The sequence below is a fragment of the Wolffia australiana genome, chromosome 6 (assembly GCF_029677425.1).
Source record: "Wolffia australiana isolate 7733 chromosome 6, ASM2967742v1".
Lineage (NCBI taxonomy): Eukaryota > Viridiplantae > Streptophyta > Magnoliopsida > Alismatales > Araceae > Wolffia > Wolffia australiana.
In genome coordinates, this window is record NC_135840.1 from 10,328,531 (window position 1) to 10,352,993 (window position 24,463).

The following is a 24,463-nucleotide window of genomic DNA, read 5'->3' on the forward strand; positions in this document are numbered from 1 at the left end:
TCGTGACATATTAGCATATTTTTTACAAACTCACTAGGATGTTATCGTTCAAATTATGTGCTCCTGTTTCTTTGCACATCAGCAATTATACAAGCGAAACCTTGTAATCGCCCATTCCCAAGCTTAATCTAGTATTAGAGAAAGACTAGGATTTTTGCTAAATCTAAGACTCAGGCCGTTATTCCAGGATGCCCATCATACTTGGCCAATAAACAGAGAAAGAACGTAGCTCAGAATATTAATCATGTCTATTGAGAGTACCAAAGTACAAACATTGCAAACGTACTGCATGATTTGCACAACATCTCTAAAGTTGAAGTGACACTCGACCTGTGGAGAAGCTTCACTCTGTCATCACGGGCTTGTTCTCGTTGGCCCTGGGCCTCTGCTCCTTAGGCTTTTGCTCCTCATTTTTCCTGAGACACACAGAAAATATAATCAGAACTGTGATATTTACAAATCGAGAAATAGAGGGCAAATCCAAGAAGAGTGATTCAAAGGAAATTTCAAAATTGAATTTCCCACATTACCCAACTGCACGAAAATGTCACGAGAGTTTTTGTTGGAGGAATATCCCCAGGAAATACCACCGGATACTTTTCCATAAGTTCCTTTGATTTTTAACTAGTGCATAGATTGTTTCCACCGATGAATAATTCAACGAAACTAATTGAACTAGATTGGAAGATCAGAGATTTTCTTCCAAAAGGTGTTAAGGAAATAACTCATCATTCTGATGAACAGGAGATCAGATTAGGGTAATGTCGAAACTTGAAGATTTAAGTTGAAATAAAGAATTTAACGTGAGCTTGGTCACAAATATATCAAAAGAAACCGTGAACATCTGAAAGTACAATTATCCTCAACATGATGGGGGCAGGATAGGAAGGGTGACAAGAGGTTTTTCAAATATTTCGGTAGGAGGATGGCCGATGTTACTGATATTCCCGAAGATATAGCAGAAATTACAACTAAGAAAAGACTGTTGGATTAACACGAAACTCGAGTTCGTGCTGAAATTGCAGGCAGACGCTACCCAAAGAAAATAATTTCATTTAGTTTCTCAGATCAATTCCCAAACTAATAAACAAGCACGACACGTAAAAACGAACCGCTAACACTGGTTCTCCATTCCGAGAGAAACACTATTTATTGTCGAAAAGAGAGTTTTAAAAGGAAAAAAATATGCTAAAATACGCCATTTAACGATTAAAACATTGAACGCCAGCGTCAAAAGAGCATCGAAATCGCACAAAAAATTCTACTAATGACGGAGTTCAACACAATCAGGACCGATCGAGGAAAATGAAAAGGGGAAACCTTCTGTCAGCTGGACCGCCCTTCTGGCTGAGGAAAGACTTGAAGAGAGGAGAATTGACGTCGTAAATCATCTTCGGATGCTGCTTCTACCGTGCGCGCAGAAACCCTAGAAATCCTTTTCTACTCTAAAAACCACTTCTATATATTTATATATACTCGCAAAGTTTAGACTTTCTTCCCCGACGAACTTCACTTAATAACCCCTTCCCGTATATTAATTTACATTCTGATACCAATTTATTTATTAATTACTTATATATACTCGCAATTCTGATGCCAATTTATTTATAATTATGTATTTAAATATTTATTTATTTATTATTTACTTATTATTTATTAATTATTATTAATTCCCTAGAAATCCTTTTCTGCTCTAAAATCCACTTCTATATTTATATATACTCGCAACGTTTAGACTTTCTTCCCCGACGAACTTAACATAATAACCCCTTCCCGTATATTAATTTACATTCTGATGCCAATTTATTTATTAATTATTTATTCACCTTATATTTAATTTTTCCTTTTTCCAGTATTCTTTCTATAGAAATGCTCGGAGTCAGTATCTAGCGGCGAGATGTCGTCGGAGGGGACGGCTGCGGAGCTGCCGTCGGCGTCGGGCGAAGAAGATGCTAATTGGAAGGAAAGAATACTCGTGCCTGCTGTTCTTGGAGGTTATTGGCGGATCTTCCCTCCGTTGTCGTGATCGTTTGGTTTTTTTTCTCACCTGAATTGATTGAATTTTTTGTTTGATCCGATTTTTAGGTTTAATTGGTGCCGGCGGAGGTCTGCTTTCGAAGCATCGGAAAGTTCTGGGAACCGCCAACGTTTGCGCGACGTATGCTGCAAATGCGGCGATTGTCGCCGGAAGCTACAGTGGTATTGATTTCGATCTGATTTTTTTGGGATTCAGTATGTTTTTCATCTTCCTTTTCAGTTGGCGAAGTTGGAGTCTCTTTTTTTATGGTCTTTCCTGGACTGATCTAGCTCTGAAAAATTGGTTTTCTCTCGCGATTTGCGCGAATCGAGCGAGGATAATAGAAGCGTTTGACTCATTTCTTGAATTTATTTCTTTTTTCTTGGTCCATAATCCTTAGCATTATTTTGATCCCTGCGCGATTCCTTGGAGATCAATGGATTCATCTAACTTGAAAAATTTTGAAACAAGAAAAGAGGCACATTTCGATATCAAATGTACTAATGTTGTAATGTGTTCATTCGAAATATTAAATGCCCAAATTCAGTTTGGATTTAAATGTGTCGCCATGAAGTGGTGTTGATTTCATTCGTGTTTTTAGGATTTCGATCCTTTTCAGTTGGGGAAGTCTCAGTCCTCGTTCACTCTCTTTGATTTGCGTGAAATGAGGGGGGATAAAAGAAGCAGTTAATAGTTTTTTTTCTTCCTCAATTATTCAAGATAATTAATATTCATGAATTCTTCAGGGGTCCGAGAATTTGTGAAGAACACTCGAGCCACTGAACCCAATGACCTGGTCAACTCTGCCATTGGCGGATTCGCCACTGGAGCTCTTCTTGGGAGATTGCAAGGTCATCTTATTACCTTCATTTCTAGTACTGTTCATCTCTCATTCAAATCATATGCTTTGAGGAAAGGAAATCTAAGATAGTTTTATCTTGGATTTTAAATCAGTTCTTTAACCTGTCCACAAAGGTCCTGCATGATACAGAAAATATTCACATCTTAAAATGTGAGGACCTGGAATTTCTTCTCCGCAAATCATTTAAAATATATCTTATAAAAACTAAACTTTTTCTGCCTCAGAAGCGTAATGGGAAGTACCTAACATTCCAAGTTATTCTACAATAAAAATATCTCAAAATCTAGACTCCATGCTTAATAATTTTAATCTGCAGGCGGTCAACGTGGGGCGCTCCGTTATTCCATTATCTTCGCTGTGGTTGGTCCGGTTTTTGACCTTGCCACTAATCGACTGTATCCTCTTGTGAGAGATATTTCACCTTCTACTTGGCAGCTGCCTGATTGGTCTCCCATTAAAGTGCTTGATGAAGATGCTCTTGCGGCTAAACGAGCCAGAGAGCAGAAACTTTATGCTCAGAGGACACTGGGCGAAGATCTGATCAAGGAAGAGCCGCGGTGATTCTCAGTTCATCGACATATCCTTTTGTGTCAAACCCAAAATGCTTTGAGTATGATCACAGTATATGATTTTCCCTATAACGAGGGGTTCAATAATTTGTCATATATTTTAGGAAATTTTGAGTTCTTTTTTCATTTATTGTTTGCGGGATGTAATCGAGTTGTTCAAATTATATGTATTTTAATGAGCATTGCTTGATTTTGTTCCAGATGAAAAAGTAGTTTCAGGATTAATGCTGGGTGTGATGAAAAATCTTCTTATCAATAATTTGTATTAACAAGTTTTTTTTATTGCTTCAGGCATGTACTTGAGATTGTACAGATTAAACAAAGTTTTTGTTGGCTCTTGATTTATTTCAAGATGAATAAGTAGTGAAAAGAAACGCTTCAGAACCTTCCATCTTGGGTACAAAGAGAAATCCTCGTTTTGGTAATCTGCCATAACTTGTGCAGTATGTAAGCCATTTTTTGAAATGTTTTCTCTTTAATGTTTACAAATCATATGTTTCATGTGCTTCTGCTTGATTTAGTTGAAAACGAGTGGAATATTGGGAAATGTATTTATTAAAAAGGCCTGGAATATTTCTGCAAAAATATTTTATTGTTGTGACATGCACAACTGCATAAAATATTTTCTGCTCAATTTAGTTACCTACATCCCTAGTTAATGGTACTAACACAAATGATATATATGATGTAAAAAGAACCCAAACTGAAATAAAATTTCACCTTGACTTTGTCCAAAGATTTTTCTACATGAGAGCTATTCCACAACTACAGGCTTCAGACCAATGACGATCTAGTACTACTGATATCAAGTTTTTTTCCGGTTCGAATCTACTCCAAGGGATGCCAATTGCCAGCAACGGTGCCAACTTGATATAGCAAAAATTAGGGGCTATAGTTTCACTTCAACCAAATAATATTTATTTCTGTGTACTCCTACTCAAAGCCATATAGCATAGAGCAAGTTTCGTCAATATGTTCACAATTGTATCATAAATGTTATAGGATTGTTTAATAGAAACTTGCCCGTGTAAAAATAAGGGTTTTGCTAAACCATGAGTAAACGAGCTCGAGGTGTCCTCAATCGGCGAAGCCTCTAAAGCCTGAGGTGATTTTAATGGGCGATGCCTCTAGGTGTTCTCAATCGGCGAAGCCTCTAAGGTGTTCTCAATCGGTGAAGCCTCCATTGCCTTTTGCGTAGGTGTTCTCAATCGGCGAAGCCTCCTTGGACTGAGCCGAGGAGTTCTCAATCGGCGAAGCCTCCAAGTATTGAGCTTAGGATTTCTCAATCGGCGAAGCCTCATAGCTAATCCTTGCTCTCTCATTTTATAATTTTAACTTTTATAATATATTTTAACTTCTATAATATATATTAAAACTTATTCCCTTGTACTCTAACTCCTATGCTCCATTTTAGAAAAATGGCTAATTTCTTACTAAAATAACTGATTTTAGACCCTCATTGAAACTATGTCTAAAATCCTTGTTCTAAGGGCTGTTTTGTTCTTACATATCTGTTCATGCCCTCCTATGATACTAGGGGGTACAGGGATTTATAACACACTTGATTTCCGTTCTCATAAAATTTTTCCCATATATTAAGGTCTATAAAGTGTATTGGCACTTCGAGATAGAATAAGTCGAAGAACTAGAAAAGGCGAAGAAGAGGTATTAAGATGATTTTACCAGTAGAGAATTTTATTATTATCATTATTTAAAAGATAGATAAGAAAAATGTTGGAAGACCTATTTGTACATGGATAGGTAGAAGATAGTTCGAGGGAAGAAGAATTCTCTAGAAGGTTTCTTAAAAAAAAATTGTCTGGAAGGTTAGAAAATAAATTGAAATTCGAAGGTAATTGGCAGAGCATTCTAAGTGTTTCAGGAAATGCCTAAAATAGAGAGTCCTTTAGTAATATGTTTTATCATGAAGTCAAATTATTTTTATTTAATTACAATCAAACAAATAGTAGAATAAGATGAGTATGTTATCATAAATTATATATTTTTATTTATTTGTATTGAACTGAAAATGAGGAAAAAAATGAAGAAAAATAGGTTTCACTGAGATGGCATCAAGTTTTCAATCAAAATGCATGAAACAGAAGTTTGTGAAAATTTTGGGCAAAATTCTTGCTTTTACTCTTATGTGTTTATCTCTTATAAGTCATATATTATAATTTATGACATGTGCTGACTTCCAAGAATTCTTTGCTGTTGGAGGGTTGTCGTCAGCTTCAGACCTTCCTGTAGTGACATGATTCTCTAGGTGAATTATCATTTCTCTTCTCTAATAACATTCTCTTATTGTTCTTTCTTCAGGCCAAGACAATCACCACCTTTGACCGAAAGACTCAAAGAAAAAAGAATCTAAAGAAGAAGACCTTGTTGGATCTCAAAGTGGGCTTACACACATTGTACAGTATATCCATGGTTATTATTGATGTTGTTTATCCCATTTGATGTGGTTTTATAAGGTTTGGGATTAGGGCATCATTCATATTGCTATGGTTGCAAATATGTGTAGAAACCAGCTGAGTTACATAACTGTAATGGGTTGTTTTGTAAACTGATATACCCATGAAGGCCTATAAGAGAATGGTTGTGGTCCCTGGATCAAGTAGAATGTGAGACACTCCAGACCCCATTTGCAGAAGGAGATTCAGTCTTCACTGCTTTAATCCATAAGATCCACTCCAAACAATCCAAGAAGATCCATAAGATCCAAACCATCCATAAGATCCGTAAGATTCTCTTATGAACTTTGGTATGCTTCCATTGATGATATAATTTCTGTCAGACCTTGATACATTCACGTTCAGAATTTTTTCAATTATGGTGAGAGAGATACTTTAAAAAATGAAACATTCCAGGTTTAAAAGGCAGGAGCAATAAAGGATTGTAGAATCTCTATGTAGGACTACGCCAAGCCCTTTTGAGTCATCCCAATACAGAGTTGTCCATTTCTGCTGCCATAAATGGCTCAACAACAAAGAAGGCGATGGCTAGGGGACTAAATGAACAAGGATACCACTGACCGTTTTAGGGTTGGGAAAAGAAGTTTCGTTCGTTCGTGAACATGCGAACGAATGAACACGAACACGAAAAATCGGATACGAACATGTTCGCGAACAGACGAACTGTTCGCAAATAGGTGGCATTCCCGTGGTAATATAATATAAACTATTATTTTTACACAAAATGACAAAAATATAGAGAAAGCGAGAGGGAGAAGGGGGATCTCCCTCTCCCTCTCTCTCTCTCTCTCTCTCTCTCTCTCTCCCCGTCCTCCTCGCCCACCTCACTCATTCTCCCTGCTCCCTTCCTTGTGCCCCCTCACTCACTCTCCCCGTTCCCTCTCCGGTGTTCCCTCAGACCCTCACTCTACTGTGCGGTCGAGCCCCCCTCGACCGTGCGGCTGAGCCCCCCCTCTCTCTCTCCCTTGCCCCCCCTCCCCCTTCCCCTATCTCCCGTCAGAACCTGGGCTCCATTGTCGCCTTCGGCGATGAAAACCTGTTTGCTTCGAGATCAAAGGCAAGGACAAACAAAGACTATTCAGTGCTGGTAAGCTCCAGACCTAGGAACCCTCCTTTTTTCCATCGAATAATGAAACCTAAACTAAGATAAACGAAGGTTATTTCTGGTTTAATCATGTGGTTTACTTTGGTGGTTTTGTTCTGCATCGCAAAGGATTTCTCTCACAGATGAGATGTTCTATAATTGCGGAGGTTCGATCAATTTTACATTATTGGGATGATCAATCCGAAAACTTGCATGCACATTTCTGGGTCCACCCCAAAGGCTCCCTTACATCTCTCCCCTCCTCCCTCCCCCTTCACCCTCACAAATAAGTCATTGACTAGATCTCCCGCTCCATCAGAATACCTCGCTAGATGTCCCTTCCAGCTATGCATCGTTTGCTGAGGAAGAATAATTGATTAGTCAATAAGTTTTTCTTTCTTCACTATATGGAGCCTTGATCAGTATATGAATATTCAGATGCGGATACAACCCCTCTTGTCAAGCATAACTTAGACCCCCCCCATTGATTGTATCTACAATTCTCAGTTGACGATTGTTTCCCTGATGCCATGATAGCTTCATTGCTATGTAATTCAAGAAGGTAGTTTCCATAATTGTAAACCTGGTTTGGAACTGTAGAAAACTTGAAAACCTTCCCACTGTCATCAGCATATATATAATTTTTCTCCACTTCATCAATCTATATACAATTAAATATTATCTTCTGTACTATCATCGTATATCATATCTGACCTTTTTCTCCATCATTGCATCTAGGAAGATTTTTTGTCCTGTGCGTAGCAGAAATTTGATCAACTGATCATTTGATCTAGCAAGTGATCATTCATCATTTTTAGATATTGGATCGACTGATCAGTTTTGAGATTCGAAATGGACGGCAATCATGAATAAAATTGAATCTTAGAATATTTTTTAATTTTTTGAAAGAAAGTTTGATGGACTGATAAGTTTGGAAATAAATGAAAATGTCAACAACCGGGTACATAATCGCTCTCAGTTTAGAGATATTTAAAATTGCATTTAGGAACTCAGTCAGTTTCCCTTTTCATGTACACAAGATGGCCTTCAAAATAAGAAACACAAATTCTAATAATTACAACTGGATAAAAAACTGTCTTCTCATTGTTCATAATGTTTTCAATGGGTAAAGCTGCTTAATCAACTTTTCTTAATTTTTTAGTACTAATTATGCAGAGCAAAATCATTGATTCTAAATGACGTAAAACCCTAAATTTTGGAAAGCAGGTGTGGCTGGGACTCTGCTTGCAAGGGAAGGAAGTCTTTTTACCGTAAAAGACTTATTTTTTGGGGCTTTTAAGGTATATTTTATAATTCTGAAATTGAAATTTTCTGTTGACCACTTTCTCTACTTTTACTCTTTTAGAAGGCAAGGATGATGATCAGGACGATGATGAGTAGTCATGGTCTTTATCATTCTGCTATGGCTAGGATGATGATAATGATGACTTTGTCCTCATCATTCTGGCAATAGATGAGGACGATGACAGTTCATTATCATTCCTCGTAGATGACAAACTTGTCATAGGCGGCAAACCAAAAATGTTAGCACATCAATGTTTTGTTTTCTTAAAAAATGCTTGTAATATTTTCCTTTAAAGTTTGTGAGAATATCTGATTTATTCTTAGTATTTGTTGTTCCAACGGTAGTGCATGTTCCAAATGATACGCTGATTTGTTGACTGGAAGAAGTTATGAAATACATGAATGATTGCGTTATTCTTTATTATTAGCGGAGACGTCTTGGAAAAGCTTTTCATCTATGAATGTTGACGAAGGTTAGACGTCCAGTAATTCAAATCAGATGAATGCAAATGCTGAAATGGCACAAGAGTGTAGCCATAAACGAGCGTCAATCACCATTACTCCAATAACCTCATAAAGAAAGCGTCGTGGTCGAGAATCAGAGGCTATGCAATATTTTGAAGAGATAGACGTAAACCAGCATCAATGTATTTTATGCAAGGAGAAAACCCCTCCACGAATTACAACTACTGAGAGAAACAATGAGGAGACGAAAACAATGTTTTGGGGGGACTTGTAGAAGAGCCATAAGGAGCTGCACGATCGGCTCAAAGGTAAACAAGTGCCAGAGTTAGAGGAGGAGCCGACTTTTGGAGGTCAACGATATATTATTGGAATGTTGGGGTCACCTGGCGGGCAAAATACCTTCTTTCTAGGTATCACATTTGAGATAACAAAGGAGATGCTCACTAGATTTATATGTCTCACTGACCAAGCGTGGTCCATAGTTGATGACAAAAGTTTTAGAGAGGTGTTGCGTTATTGTGCGCAACACAAGATTAGAATACCATGCTCGAAGACCATTCATGAATATGTGAAGGTCTTCTTTGGGTGAAAGAAGCAAAAGCTGGTCTGCTCACTATCAAATGTTAGAAGTGTTTGCTTAACAGTAGATGCATGGACAAGTGAAAATATGATTCCTTTATTGGGAATCACTATGCATTGGGTCACAGAAGAATGGAAACCTTGAAGAAAGAGTTCTGGCGGTAAAGAAAATTGATGGTCCACATAGCAGGATTTACCTCACACAACTTCTTCTAGAGGTGTTGGTTGACTTTGGCCTAGTTAAGAAAGTAACTGCTATTACGACGGACAACGCAAGTAACAATAGATTGATGATTACATCGTTGACTAATGCAGTACATAAAGTGAACCCCAACTTTGATCGAAACCGACACATGCCTTGTATTGCACATGTGATAAACCTTGCGGTGCAGGATGGTTTTAAGGCACTGGGAATTCCACCGCCACTTACAACCGATTACGCAGCGGTGCTAGTGGACGGTGAGTCTAAAGAAGCATGAAGGCAATGGGTTGGCCAAACTGCCTCTTTGGGAGATCTGGTTACGCAAGTGCATCAAATTGTTGTAGCCGTTTGTTCTTCGGATGAAAGACAAAGGAGCTATGTCCAATGGTGTACTCAATTAAAGATGTCAAATACTATAAAATTAGTGTTGGATGTAAAGACTAGATAGAACTCCACGCATGAAATGTTGCAAGTCGCATATCAGAAGGGAAAGGTATTGTATAAGATGGCAATTTTTGAACTAGAGGGCACGCCGGAGAAGAACTTTGTGATAGATGAACATGAGTGGCAAATGGTGGCACACTTTGCTCAAATTTTAAAGCCGTCTCGTGAAGCGTCATATATTTTTTGTAGTTACAAACGTGTGATGGTGGCAATAGTTTCATTATTGCTCCAAGTCCTTGATGAACACCTTCGGGAACATATTAATGCCATAGACCAAGGACGCCTTTTCCCAAACGGTGTTGTCCTCATGGTCGAATAACGTGCCTCCATCCAAATTACATGTAAAGCCATGAGAGCAAAATTGTCCAAGTACGAGGCTCGCTTCCGAGGAAATACTGCCTTCTCAGTTGCATCAATTGTAGACCCACATATTAAATTAGACTCCATTGTTCCAGAAGAACGTGACACCATGGTCGCATATGTGCAGAGACTTCTGAACGATGCTAATGAGGAAGAAGTCACAAATTTGAGGGATGATGACAACAGTGGAGGCGACGGAGTGAGTCGACAACAACGCATGAATCACGATGAGGAGATCGGGATGGATGAGAGCTACATAGTATCCATTAAGACGAGGCTTGCACAGGTGTTCCGGCGACAAGAATATGTCAGTCCATCTGTGGACGATGAGATACAGAGTTATGTACAAATGTATCATGTCTCAACTGATGCTCTCCTATGGTGGCAAGGTGACGGTTGCAAAAGATTCCCTAAGCACTCCGTTGTGGCATGAGATTTACTTCCCGTATGTGCATCCAGTGCACCCATTGAACGCTTCTTCTCTACTGGATGTGGAATTTTCACATATAAACGTTCACGACTTTCGGCGGAGAACATGTCCATACTGATGACTGTAAAATGTTGGTTGAGACAACAACAACCAGAAAGCAACATAGCAGAGTCATTGCCTTAGATTGAAGAGGTCGAATTAGTGGAAGAGGATTCGGACAAAGAAAATGTAGACGAAGGATGGTAGCTCGGGGATTTCAGGTATATTTCATATTTAATCAAGCATATTTTTATTTCTTTGTGGTACAAAAAATGAACGCATTGATCGTTTACTTTTCAATTTCTTACCAGGTACCGACTATCATCAAAAGTCGCATTACGAATTTTTGGTATACACAACATTTGGATGTCATTGGTTTTAAATACAATTATTTCCGAACATTATTAGACTGACTTGGAAAATCTAATTAAGAGAAAATTTATGTAAATTCTAAAAAAAACAGGTACATTGACGGCCATGCGGAGGCAATGGAGGGAGTAGGAGTCGGAAACAGGTGCACACCACGGAGGAGTGTGTGACTACTCCGACAAAGACTGGTAAAGCAACCCCAAGACCTGACTCCTATTGTCGTCAACTCAGACTCAAACCAGACGATGATGACAACATGAAACACACAAATGATACAAATGGAGGCAACACAGAGCAATTTTGTCCAGTTCAAGACATACTCATTGGGGTAAGTACCAAGCGCATCCTTACAAAAATACTTTCTCTCAAGCCAACAGACTTCAAGTTAGAGCCCCAAAACCCTACAACACATGGAAGAGAAGTGGTGAGTACTCAATGGAATGACAACACATTTTTTGAGCGTCACAACTTCACTCCAGCAATGATTGTTGCTGTCCAAAGTAATGTCAGTCGTGTTGCCTCCCAACTCCTTTGATGTTTATGAAACTAAGTTGGCAGAACATTATTTTTTGTTTTCAAATTTCACTGGGATTTTCCATCTAATTAAGATTTACAGAATATTGAATCGTTATGTATCTAGTAGTGATTACGTATATATTACGTATATATTTGTTCATCCATATTTTAAGTCATAAAAAATTTGCACTCATTGAATCATTAGGTGTATATTAATCCTTGTTGTTTCGCATCTACTCATTAATTGTGTCAATTAAACATCTAGTGAGTAATGCCAAGCTTAAAAATAAACAACTTTAAGCTTAAAAAATAAAGCAACGGACTTACTGTTGAAATTGATAAAAGCATATATTAATACATGTGGATATAGTTTCGGATGCATTTGAGTGTGAGTTGAAGAACATGAATAATAATTGTGGATATACTTTCAGATGCATATAAATATGAGATGATGAACGTGAATAATACTTGTGGATATAGTTTCAGATGCATATAAATATGAGATGATGAACATGAATAATACTTGTGCATAAAGTTTCAGATGCATATAAATATATTTTCAGATACCAAACTTGTATGAATAGTACTTTTTCGATAAGCTCTTTTGACTAAATAAACTTTAAACATTTTGTGAGTTTTTATAAAAAATATTAATACTAATTAAAGCTCTAAAGCTTTGTTTTTGGTTCTAACCACTGTGCTTTTCCAATTAAATTGCATATTATTTTTCAGCAGAATTGATCAAAGTTATATTTTTATGATCCTCGACAAATATATCATTTTATCATCATTTGCAGCTCAACCATGTAATGTAGATGCATCACATTATTTTTCTGTGAATTTATTAGAACACAAAATAGACGGGCATAAAGCTGAACTATGGTGATAACAGATTTAATGAAAGCTATTATATTTTCATCATTATATATTTTGACTATGTCAATTTTTTTTCATCTGTTTAAAGATGTATTAAGTTATGATTGTATTTATTTATAATACATACTTTACCCGTACCATTTTTTCCTTAATTTTTGAAATCGCGTGAACAAAAATTTGATTATAATTGATTAATTAAATATTTTAGCTGATTATTAAAGTCATGTGAAGCATAATAATGCACTTGATTAATTAAATCTTAGTGGACCAATTAATCTTCTTATTATTCATTTAAAATTATCGTCATGTTCGTGTTCGTTCGCGAATGAACACGAATGAACCGAACATGAACACGAACATGAATTTTTGGCTTTTCGTTCGTCAACAAACAGTGTTCGTTCGTTGACAAAACGTGAACTTCCCTTCCCTAGGCCGTTTGATCCCTATTCTAGAGGGTCCAACGGCTTTGATAAAATCATTGTCATGGAGCCTCATAAGTAATTGTGGTCCTCTGTTTATGCCAGCACTGTCCAGCGAACATTCATGGGCACGTGTTGACTGTGTGTCCATCCATGTCAATATCCCATACGAAAATTCACAGCCTGAAATAAGAAAAAAAGATAATAAAAGGGAAGAACTGATCTTGACTGTTTGCTCTACTTAAAGAAGATCAACAATCAAGACTAAAATTCATCTTTTCGGCCACAAACCCTTATACTTTTATGCATGAAACTTGATTATAAATCAAACAAAAGACATATGCATCATAATTCTAGTTATTCATCATGATATTAACTTTAAAATTGTAAAAAATGGGTCCATGAAATTTTAGATGTCACGAGAAACATCCTTGTACTTGTTGCAGTGAAGACCATAATGGGGAGGACGCCTAAGGAAGTGCAAGGGAAATTAATGTGAATATTTGGTGATGTCATATTTGTCTCACATATTGTAAATGCTTAGATAGTAGAGAGTGATATCACCTTATTAGGTATCATAATCCATTTGACGGCTGTCGAATGGAAGCTCTACGAGCTACTTCTTACCATTCATATGGAAAACACACCCAATGACATGAAAATATTAGCATCGATTCTAAATGGCTAGAATTCAGTGAAATCCATAGTTGAGTATGGATCCACGTACCTTGCATTGTCCATATTCTCAACCTCATTTTTACATGACAGAATGCAGATAATTCATGATATGGAAGTGTTGAGTAGTATCAAATGGTAGAAAAGTGTGTTCATACTCATAGATGTTGTACATAAACCAATGAAAGAACCATCTGAGTTACCCATGATGGCAGTACCCTCTAAAACCTAATGCCTTTACGAGTAACCATTACTCTAGTGAGAGCCATGGTTAATGTAATTTAGGGCTCGACACAACGCATGGAAAAACGTGTTGACCTTTATAAAAAAATGAGATGCTAAATTTGAATAAAATACATCTATGCTGCCCAACACATTGGAACTCCACACTTGATATGATGGATGATGTTCTCTCCAATAGGAATGCACTTTAATACATATTCCATTTTTAAAAAATTTATAAGTTATGGATATATTAACAGTTTTTAATATAATTCAATAGTTTCCGATTCACCAAATCTTATCTCCTTCGAAAGGAACAAGAATAAAAGAAATAAAGCAGGACAAAAATTAATTATGAAAAACTCAAAAAGTGAATTCTTAATAAATCTGATTTATCCCATCTATTATTTGGAATAATTAAAAAATTTTCCCTTAATTCAATGAAATGGCCTAATAACTAGATTTAAATTATCATTTCCTTAGTATTTTAAGTTATACAGAGGCTCACTGAGTTCAAATCTGCATCCACGACTAAAATTAGTCTCTAAAAAAGGAAAATTTATTATCATAGTTAAGTAATTATCTATTTTAATTGATTAATATGGAACTCCATTGAATTCAAATTCAACTATAAAACTTATTTTATAATAAAAAGAATTTTATATCTAAGAATTTGATTTTTTGAGCTGAAATAAGATTGCAAAAAAAGATAGTTCTTAAACTTCTCTATCTAACACTCTCTTGTTTAACAACAATTTTTTGTTAAAAAAGTACGGTCACTCTCAACTTGATGAACTAATAGATAGGTTTTGACATTTTGGACCGGGGACCGGTCGGACCAGGCCAAACTGGGACATAAGCAGACTGGACCCGAACTGGACCGAACTTTAGGTCCATGCCAAAAAACCGGACCGGAGCGGACCCTGTCCCATGCATTACCCATCCCCCTCCCCGTCACCTTTCCCATAACCCGCTCCAAGCGCTCATCGCTGCTGTTCCACATGCACAATGCCTCCTCCACCCCCCGTACTGGACCGGACCAGGACCGAACAAGACCGGACCAGAACCGGACCGAACTTCAAGTAAGGTTTAGGTCCATGCCAGAAAACCGAACCGAACCGGGACCGTCAAACCCTACTAATAGATAATAGGAAATTTTAGGTTATATAATAAAAATCAGTGGATAGTCAAAGACTACTACTAATTAAAGTAATGGATTATGCTATAAAGAAAGTAGCAAAGCAAAACAAAATATCCATTTTAAACTCTTCGATCTTTCTTTATTAAGAAGATAGTAAAGATAAAAAAGCATAAAACATAATAAAACTTATAATCAGTATTAAATAATTTTGTTAGTATGTAATGTTCACAAAATAACTAGAAGATTTGTTGTTCTGAATGTAGAATTTATATCCTATGACTTTTTTCTATGCAATAAGTTCAAAAACATAGAGATAATTCAAAAACTATTTCTCTTTTTTGAAAAGTAGATGTCTTTCACATCCAATGATAAAAATAATTAACTTCTTTTTGAATAGAAGTCCCAAAAAATGCACTTCTATTTCAAAAATAAACGTATTTGTAAAAATATATGGAAGAAAAAAGCATATGTGACTGTGCTAAAAGTTTTTTCTTTAGCTAAATCAATATCTACAGGACAGTTAAAAAGTTTTTTGTACGTCAAACAAGTAAAAAAAGCTTTAGACTATTCAATTTATATAATTGGCACTTATCATTTGTTTTCTAAAATCACTTAACTCTATTTAAGTCTTATTAAATTAAGTTTTGTTTAAAATTCTTAAATATGGATGAACAAACTGTTATGATCTAATTACTATAAGAAAATACTTTTTCTATTTCTACTCTAACTAGAGTGGCGTGGTTCTAAACATTCTTTTTTTTTCTATTTTTTCTTTGATTTGTTTTGTTTACTAAACAAGAAAAGAAAATAATAGAAAAAGTGTCTTTTATTAGATAATAAATAAGTGTGATTTATTATTTATTATATCTAGTTTAAGTCAATAAAAAACTATTATTACTAATAAATTTATCTGTAATATTTAACTATTTTCACAACTCTAAGTGTAATTACTGTCAATTTAAACTTATATCCTTTAATTAATCTCGACGACTCTAGATACATAAGCTATTATTATCTCAAGCAAGCCGCCATGGTGAAATGTTAGACACAGCTGCTCTTAAGAAGCAGTGCTAGAGCATCTCGGTTTGAGTCCGAGTGGCAGCATGTCATGCTAGATACATAAATTATAAGATCTATAATTTATTTAAATTGAATTGTTGATTAATTCTGTAATATGATTGGACGCTCTTTTTTATGATATTTTTAACTTTAGAACATATAGTAACTCATATCTCTTTTTCAATCATTTATGTGGTGATTATTATTCAATTAATGAGCTTTTTCATTCATGAAATTCCTGGATTATCGGATTCATTGGAAAAGGGTATGATAACTACCTTTTTCTCGATAGTGTGATTATTAATAATTCAGTGGATTTATTTAGGCCTTGAATACATTTCCTCATGCTTCATCTCCACATTGAAGTTGCTAGGACATGCTTCAAGAATACATGTCCTTGTGTAGTGGCTCAATATTCATTTGTCCAACCAAGAAAATATCAATCGATGATTCCACTACATTGATCTCTGCACCAACAATCCCCCTTGCAGCTTCTATGGATAATTCAGGCCCATTTCTGCCCATGGAGCACAGGGAGGGACTAAGGAAAACATGCATTGCAATACACGTAAATATTATGGGGTCCTTAAGACCTAAGACACCAAAAGCACCTTTTGCATTAACAGTTGTGTTTTGACTATGATCTACATGTGTCTTATCAGGGGATTCCAAACTGTCCTAACTCAAATGCAACAACAACTCCACAAAGGTGATTGTGTGGTCAATATGTGATCCTCCAACCTCCATATTAGAGGAGATTTAATCAAGGAAGATGATGTAGTTAAACATCAAATAAGTTGTTCTCCAATAATTTTGTGGCACATCAGTACTAACTAGAACAACTGATTTGAGTTTGACGATTAATTGTACCCTCAGTCATTCAGGAGTCTCATGTGGGTGAGGGATTCTGCCCATATGATAACTGATCACTGTAAATTTGCATACTCCGTTGTATTGTCTTGATCACAAGGTGCATCTTGGCAACCCATGGGCTGACGACTAAACCAATTGATTGGGTTTAAATCGATCCTTGATTAGTTAATTCATTTGTGACATAGTTAAATAATAAGATCAGCCTAATAAAAGTTGTTGGGTCATTGAAGCTATTAACTTGACTGATACATCAACATAAAGGGTCACGAGCATTAGGTTTTTGGATCTTGGAGGATATAGTCAAAATTTAGGGAGTTTTATTAAGATATATAGAGGGGGGGAACCCTTATTTGATACCCGTGCCAGTCAGTTTGAGTACCCCCCCCTTTCTTCTCTTTCTCTTCCCTAAGTCTTGCTTCTAATATGGATTAGATAAGATGGAGAGGAAATCAAATTTCCAACAGTATATTTTGAAGAAATAAGAGGAGATCCAATGCTTTGAAGATCACGAGGATACATCTAGAGGCAAGACATCTAAACTGCATGAAAATTCTCACTTGAGGAACCAACAAATCATGGATTCAATCCATGCTAAGGCAGTGTTTTGGGTTTTCTATATTCTTAGTTTTCAGATCCTTTTTTAATTCAACGTTTTGTTGTATAATCAAGATTGGATCATGTCAATGAAAGCCTCAATTTTTTTTCTCCAACAGCTCAGCTCACGATACTTTCCCTTAGTTTCCAATATTGATCCTGTGTTTCTTTCACTGAGACTAACAAAACAGAGACTAGCTATTGTTCAGTCTAACAAAAGAACAGTCATAAGGCAGTTAATGGTAGGTCACACTCACATCCATACTGATCTAGGTATGTTCAATGTAAATGTTATTAGTTTTTCTATGTCAATGAAACCCACAAATTCTTTCTCCAGCAGGTCAGCTCATGATACTTTCATATGGTTTCCAATATTGATCATGAGTTTCTTTCAATGAGACTAACAACACATACACTAACTATTGTTCAGTCCAAAAAATGAACAATCATAAGGCAGTTAATATAGGTGATACTCACATCCATACTGATCTAGGTCTGTTCAAAAGTCCATTTCAAAAGGCTCATTTTAGTACCAAAGCCAAAAATGCATGTTCCTTTCATTTATTTATGAGTGTTTTTTTAGAAATAATCTTTGATTTCCATAACTACCTGTTGAAACTTTTTTTGAGCGTGTTGATTTTTTTATGTCTGTCTAATTATTTCTCTCACAAATTCCTCTCTCCATCTTTGTCTTTATTTCTTTTTTCTTTTTCTCTCTTAGTTCTTTGTGTACATCTACCCATCTTTTTTCCCTCTTTCCATTAAAAAATATTTTTCTTTCCTCAACTATTTTTCTATGCATATCTTCATTCCTATTCTCTCAGATCTCATCTACATCTCAACCTCTCTCTATCTGCCTATTCGTTGTCTCAAAAATAATCCCCCCTCTCTCTATCAATCTTCTTCTCCCCCGAAATTTCCACTTCTTGTTCTATATCTTCATCTCACCGAAACCTCTTTTTCTTTATGTCACTCTCTCTCTTATATCAATTATAGAAGCTTATAAGACACATGCTGAAATGGGCTGGACCTCTCTGTATTTAATTCTAACTTTTCGTATCTAGAAAGATGGAGCAGGGGTCTTGAGTTTAAAGAAACCAATTTCCATCAAAATACCAAATTATCTTATCACTTGTGTGAACAATTTTAATATATAGCTTTTACATTTATAGATAATATTGGACTGGCACATTTTAGGATACATAACTCTTATGAATAGAATGAAATACAGTTTTGACCATAACACATATCTATAACATATCTTCCTATGACGTAAAGTAGTATTTTGATGAAGCCAAAGTGTGTCATGCAATCATACACATTTTGGGATCATTTTTTTGATATCATCTCCATATTTATATTGTGTATTCATTTCATGTATTAATTAGGACATTTTTTTATAACAGTAAATATTAAGGTAATCTCTACTTAATTTACAAGCAAACTGATTCATATTCAAAATATGCTTAAAAAATTAATACATTTAATGAGTTTAATCCTTCTCTATATTATGCTAGTTTTAGGAATCAAGTAATTTTTTAATTAAAAAAGAAGAACAACAACAACAAGTAAAACGTGGTTTAATGAAGCACTAGAGGCAGCTGCACCAGGTATGCATCTGTTGCTCAAGCCAGCTAGAGGCAAGTGAGCACATGGCGTTCAACCTTGCCCGTGGACAGCGAATAGCTGACGGCCAAGTAGCACCGCACAACAGGCACTCACAAACATAAACTAAGTCCAAGTAAGCCCAATAGGAAGCCCATAGAGACCCAAACGCAGAGGTAACCCGCGCACCTCGTCGGGAGATATTTTGTTTCGTTTATCATATTCTACTCTGATTATTTCTTTCAGCTCCACACTGGGCCGGGCAACAAGTGATTGAGATGGATCTCGACCCAATGGGCCACGATCCTAAAACAAAGAGGAAGAAACCTTGACCGGGTTTGACCCGACCAGGCCCAAAGCCCACATCAGAACATGCTTCTATAAGTACTCCCATATAATCTTAGCCATAAAGTCTTCTTAAGAAAGATCTAATGGTGAGATTTGTTATTATTTTAGATATTTTCTTTTATTTATTTTTCAGGGCTTTGATTCACCACGATGGCTCACGAGGACGACTAGACCCCATATGACAAATCGGGAGTGAGAAAATGGCTGACGAGGGTGACGACGGGGCGCTGATGTGGCTTATGGGTAAACCACACTTAAAGGGGTCCATGATGGTGAGTCGATGGACCCCATATGAAGGAGATTGGACGACCAATGGCAGTTCCATCCATCGTTTCCCTTAGCAGTTGACACCGTCCTTGAATGACTCCAGACATATGAGGGGGGGTCGCATGGTGGATCTGTTAGCTTTGGAGGACCCCCAAGCCACCCCACTGCAACGACAGCCGTGGAAGGTCCTTCTTAAGCCTTTTAAATGGCTCGACAGCCCCTGATTCATTCATCTTTTGATGAGATCAAGAGCATCGGCTAGAGACTCATCTGGGCTCTCCTGGAAAAATTGGAGAGAGTGATTACTCTAGTGAGGTTGTGCTGGCTCACGAAGGAGCTAAAAAAGATCAAGAATGCCAGCATAGAGGAAGATGAACTGATATTCCACACTGTGGTTTGGCGGCAGCAATCTACCCCCCATCCTCAGCTTACCAGAATCAGGGTGGCCCCCATGCATTTATAAACTAAATCTGGTTGATAATGAGTTTACCAACATATCTGAATACATAGATCTAGTCCTAATCACAGTTGATGTCAGATTTCATCATGTTCTAACATTGTGGTCTCTTTGAGGCATTTTATCGAACATGTGTTTCTCATCAGTAAAATTTGGAAGAGAATAGTAAAAATCATTATACTCTATCTATAAGTCATACAATGCAATAAATATTAATATTGTTACCTTATTAATCCTATGTAAATTCTCTAGCCTTCACCTTTATATCTGATTAAAATACATTCTTATAATTTAGATAATCCTACTCTCCCACCTACCCCTCTTACTCCTAAATTCTAATCATTTAGATAAATATACAGATATTTCTCTCTCCTATTAATCTACATCTCAATATAATAAAAATACTTACATTAGTTAACTCCTTCCATCTAAATAAATCTTAATATCCATTGTTATTATAACTATCTCCTATCTAATATTCAACTTACTATTAAATAAATAAATAAATAAGCCACCTATCTCCTATTAATAGTATTTTTATTATTCTATCTATCTCACTAATATTCTATTCTTCTTCACTAGCTACAGTAACATCACTCTTTGGTATAGTGTCATTCACTCATTTCAAACATCCTACTTATGTATTATCCCTAATAGCTATAAAAATATACAATTAATATCTTATATTATCTATCTCTTTTTCTTTAGTTCTCTCTCATACCATTTACTATTCCTTATTATTAAGTAGTATCCTCATACTACCTCCCAACTATTAATTATGTATCTTCTACTGTTCCATTATCTTCCCTACTATTATTACTTCAATTACTCAACTATAACTAATTTATTTAACTGCCAATATTATCATACTAAATTCTCCATCATTCTAGCTTTATTATAATATTCACCTCTAAAGGCCAGTCCCTGTGGAGAAGACCTCACTCCTATACATCTGAGTCAGTTTTCTATTTTAACAAATTATTTGATTTAGGCAAATTTACATCATAAAGACAAAACAATTAACGTATGCCATTTGCCTCCATCATATTTCCATCCTTTCTAAAGTCTAAACCCCTGTAAGGGATGGTTTTCTTACTTCACAAAAAATCATCCCATTTGAGTCAATACATGGAAACATATTGGCTTTAAAAATAAGCTTTAATATTTGAAATATCAGTAAGGGCAGAAATAATAGTGACATAGAAGTTGGATGCCATTACTTTTGGCACAATAGATCTACAATGCAATGTACGTGTAATCGTTACCCTGCCTCCAGATTTAGTTTTCAATGTACAGTTACATTGAGAAATTTCTGTGTTCCCCAGTTTTGAAGAGGCCATGATGATGGGAGTATTCAGTGGAGCAGTCAGTTGGATACTCAAGCCAACTAAAGACTTAAATTGAAGTTTAGGATATAAAGCTATTCTTTTATAAATACATGTGGTTGGTTTATATCCTGATGAATAAGCCAATAATTACATGCATTTTATATGAATTTTAAGCTTTTATTATCATGTAATTAAAAATTATTTGAATATTTCGGAATTTTATAAAAATATTTTTATGGATTTTTTGGATATTTTAAACTAACCCTGATTTACCTCTATGTCTAGAAGTTTTATTTCTACTACATAATTTCAAGTCCCATTTTCCTATAAATTTAATAGATTTAAATGAGACGATTATCAATGTCTGGAGTATGCCATGTAATTTTTTGTGTTATTTTTATAGGCTATTGGGCCCAATTGGAAAATTTTCAGTTTTGGGCTTTAAAGGAGCAGTTAGAGGGGCATAAGCTACATCCTGGATCCCTCCACAATTTCATCTAGTTACCTTTTCATAAGAAGAATAAAATTCAAATGAAAGATCTTGAGAATTTCAAATTCCATCAATGAGAAAAGAGGAAGGAATGGTAAGGAGTGAAAAAAATAAAAAGATTGAAGTGTATTAAATCATGCCCTTTTTGTAAACAGTGTCTCTCTCTCTCTCTCTTTATCAAATTTTGGATGTTGTCTATCATTGGCAAGCTAGAAGGACAAGGCCAAATATGGAAATGGGACATGTTACCAATATTGTTGCAAGTGCTTGCCTCGAAAGTTATTTCTCAATATATGTTATCAGACACTTAGATATCCATTATATGTGAAAACTAACATGGTTTCAAATGATATTGGATATTGACACAGATATCAGGTATGTAGCAGGTATCATATATCCGGGAGGCTAATTAAACCACGTCAACTAAAGCTAATACTAGGGTTCTCACAAATTGGATTTTGGATTTGATATCAAGATTTAGATAAATAACATAAAATGGGGGTTATATATCATATAGGGAAAATCTTAAAAATAGAAACTCGTATGTAAAATGTTTTCTTTCAATTTATTGTGAAAACCAAATAGAAATGCTGGATTCCTATGCTCCCCGTTGGTCCACATGCATGACTAAGGTATCTACCTGGAAAGAAAGGGGAGGGACTGATAATATCAAATATATATTGGTTTTTATGTACATTTATGTATAATTTAATCATTTTATTAAGTTACACATATATGATTATTGCCGATTAACAAGTAGAAAAAATAAATCAACTGTTGAGAAAATTTATTCATTTATTGATTTATGCTGCTAGTCTCTCTTGAATATCTTGAATAAAGTGGATTATTCGTACTATTTTCTTGGATTTTTATTAAAATCCTTAATATAGGTAAAACAATTAAATTATGGAAGCAAATGGTGATATACTGATAATCCTAATCCACCACATGAACATAAGATTCAACCCAAAACTTAAGGACTCACAATAAAAATTAACCATTTTGAAAACCAAATCAAAAGGAATACTTTTAGTTGAAATACTGCATGATTTTACTTTGATATATCCTTCCCTATTAGAAGATTATATCTCGCCACTATTAATTTCCTAAAATAGGATCCAAGGGCTGATAACATTAGGGTTCTTTTATTTAAATTCATCTTCCCTTATTGTATTCCATCTTTGAATCGTCTTCTTGATTCTGACCTTTCTTAAGAGTGTCAGGTTTTTAGAGCAGTGTTACAAATCTCTTGATCTGGAGGAGGAGAAGAACGAATGCCATCTTGAGCCCAACCTGGATGAAAATGAGATTGTTGTGTTCAATCTACATTTTCACCTTCTTTCCTCACTTGTTTCAAAATTTATCATCCATGATAGCCCACTTTTTCCTCGTAACTCTTTATGTACTCAAAGTTACAATGTTTTCATCCACCATAGATTGTTGCCCGATTCCACCCCTCTCCTCGCTCTCGTTCCTGTGACTACCGCCCGCCTATAACGAGTGAAGTTATAATAACTTTTAAAAATTATTTTATTAACCTTAAAATTTTCCAAATATTCCATCAAGTTATATAAATTTAAGAATTTATTACATATATATTTTATACATATTTCTCCTTTGGAACATTTCTAATGTTTTTCTATTTAGATATAGTAAATCTGATTGGCAGAGGATCTTTATTTTGTGACCAAAGCCTTTAAATAATTAATGCAATCATTATTATGAATGAAATATTACCATCAAGAAAAATATTACATACAAATAATAAGTTCTTATTGGAGACTTGTACCTCATCGTGCCATTAAATTGTAGATCACATTTCACCATTGAGAATAAACTCACTAGATGTAATGGAATTCTCGATCATCTTGATAATAAGATATTCAATGCTTATGTCAAGTGCATCAAGGGAAAACAAGCAAATCCCTGACGAAAACATACCAGTCAAGTTATAGATGTTTGACAATTGATACAAACAAACATTATGTACCACTCCCTATGACAACATGGAATGGGAAAAAACTGTCAAATTCGGGAGAGTTATTCTATATATTTATAATTTTATCTCATTCATGGGAAATTATACTCATCTGTCATGTTCGTGATTTTTGAAGTTAAAATTGAGGACCTGCTGAACAATTGTATTAAAACCATGAAATATGGAGAATTCTATGTGATATACGATGTATCTGGTGAACAATACATGGGACCTTTCACTAAATTCCTAGACAGTGGGGCATTATTTCCCCAGTACAACATTCCAAGTAATCTCAATATGAATGGTATAGCTTAGTGATGAAATAGAACAGATCAAGAGATGGAAAGTAGAGCTCAAAGATTTGAGCTGATTGATCAAATTTCCGTGCCCTTCTTACCATCTTTCAATAAAAATAA

General features: G+C 35.5%; 2 protein-coding genes across 2 annotated transcripts; one reads left to right on the plus strand and one right to left on the minus strand.

Annotated features, from left to right (window-relative positions):
* Positions 1 to 215: 215 nt before the first annotated feature.
* LOC144704830 (wound-responsive protein-like protein) lies at positions 216 to 1,463 on the minus strand. Its single transcript, XM_078577377.1, has 2 exons — positions 1,321 to 1,463; positions 216 to 416 (listed from the first exon to the last, which is right to left on the minus strand). Exons 1-2 carry the CDS (start codon positions 1,389 to 1,391, stop codon positions 344 to 346), a joined length of 144 nt encoding a protein of 47 aa, XP_078433503.1. The 5' UTR covers positions 1,392 to 1,463; the 3' UTR covers positions 216 to 343.
* Positions 1,464 to 1,846: 383 nt separating this feature from the next.
* Positions 1,847 to 3,638, plus strand: LOC144704867 (Mitochondrial import inner membrane translocase subunit Tim17/Tim22/Tim23 family protein). Its single transcript, XM_078577432.1, has 4 exons — positions 1,847 to 1,994; positions 2,086 to 2,199; positions 2,764 to 2,868; positions 3,196 to 3,638. Exons 1-4 carry the CDS (start codon positions 1,898 to 1,900, stop codon positions 3,438 to 3,440), a joined length of 561 nt encoding a protein of 186 aa, XP_078433558.1. The 5' UTR covers positions 1,847 to 1,897; the 3' UTR covers positions 3,441 to 3,638.
* Positions 3,639 to 24,463: the final 20,825 nt, after the last annotated feature.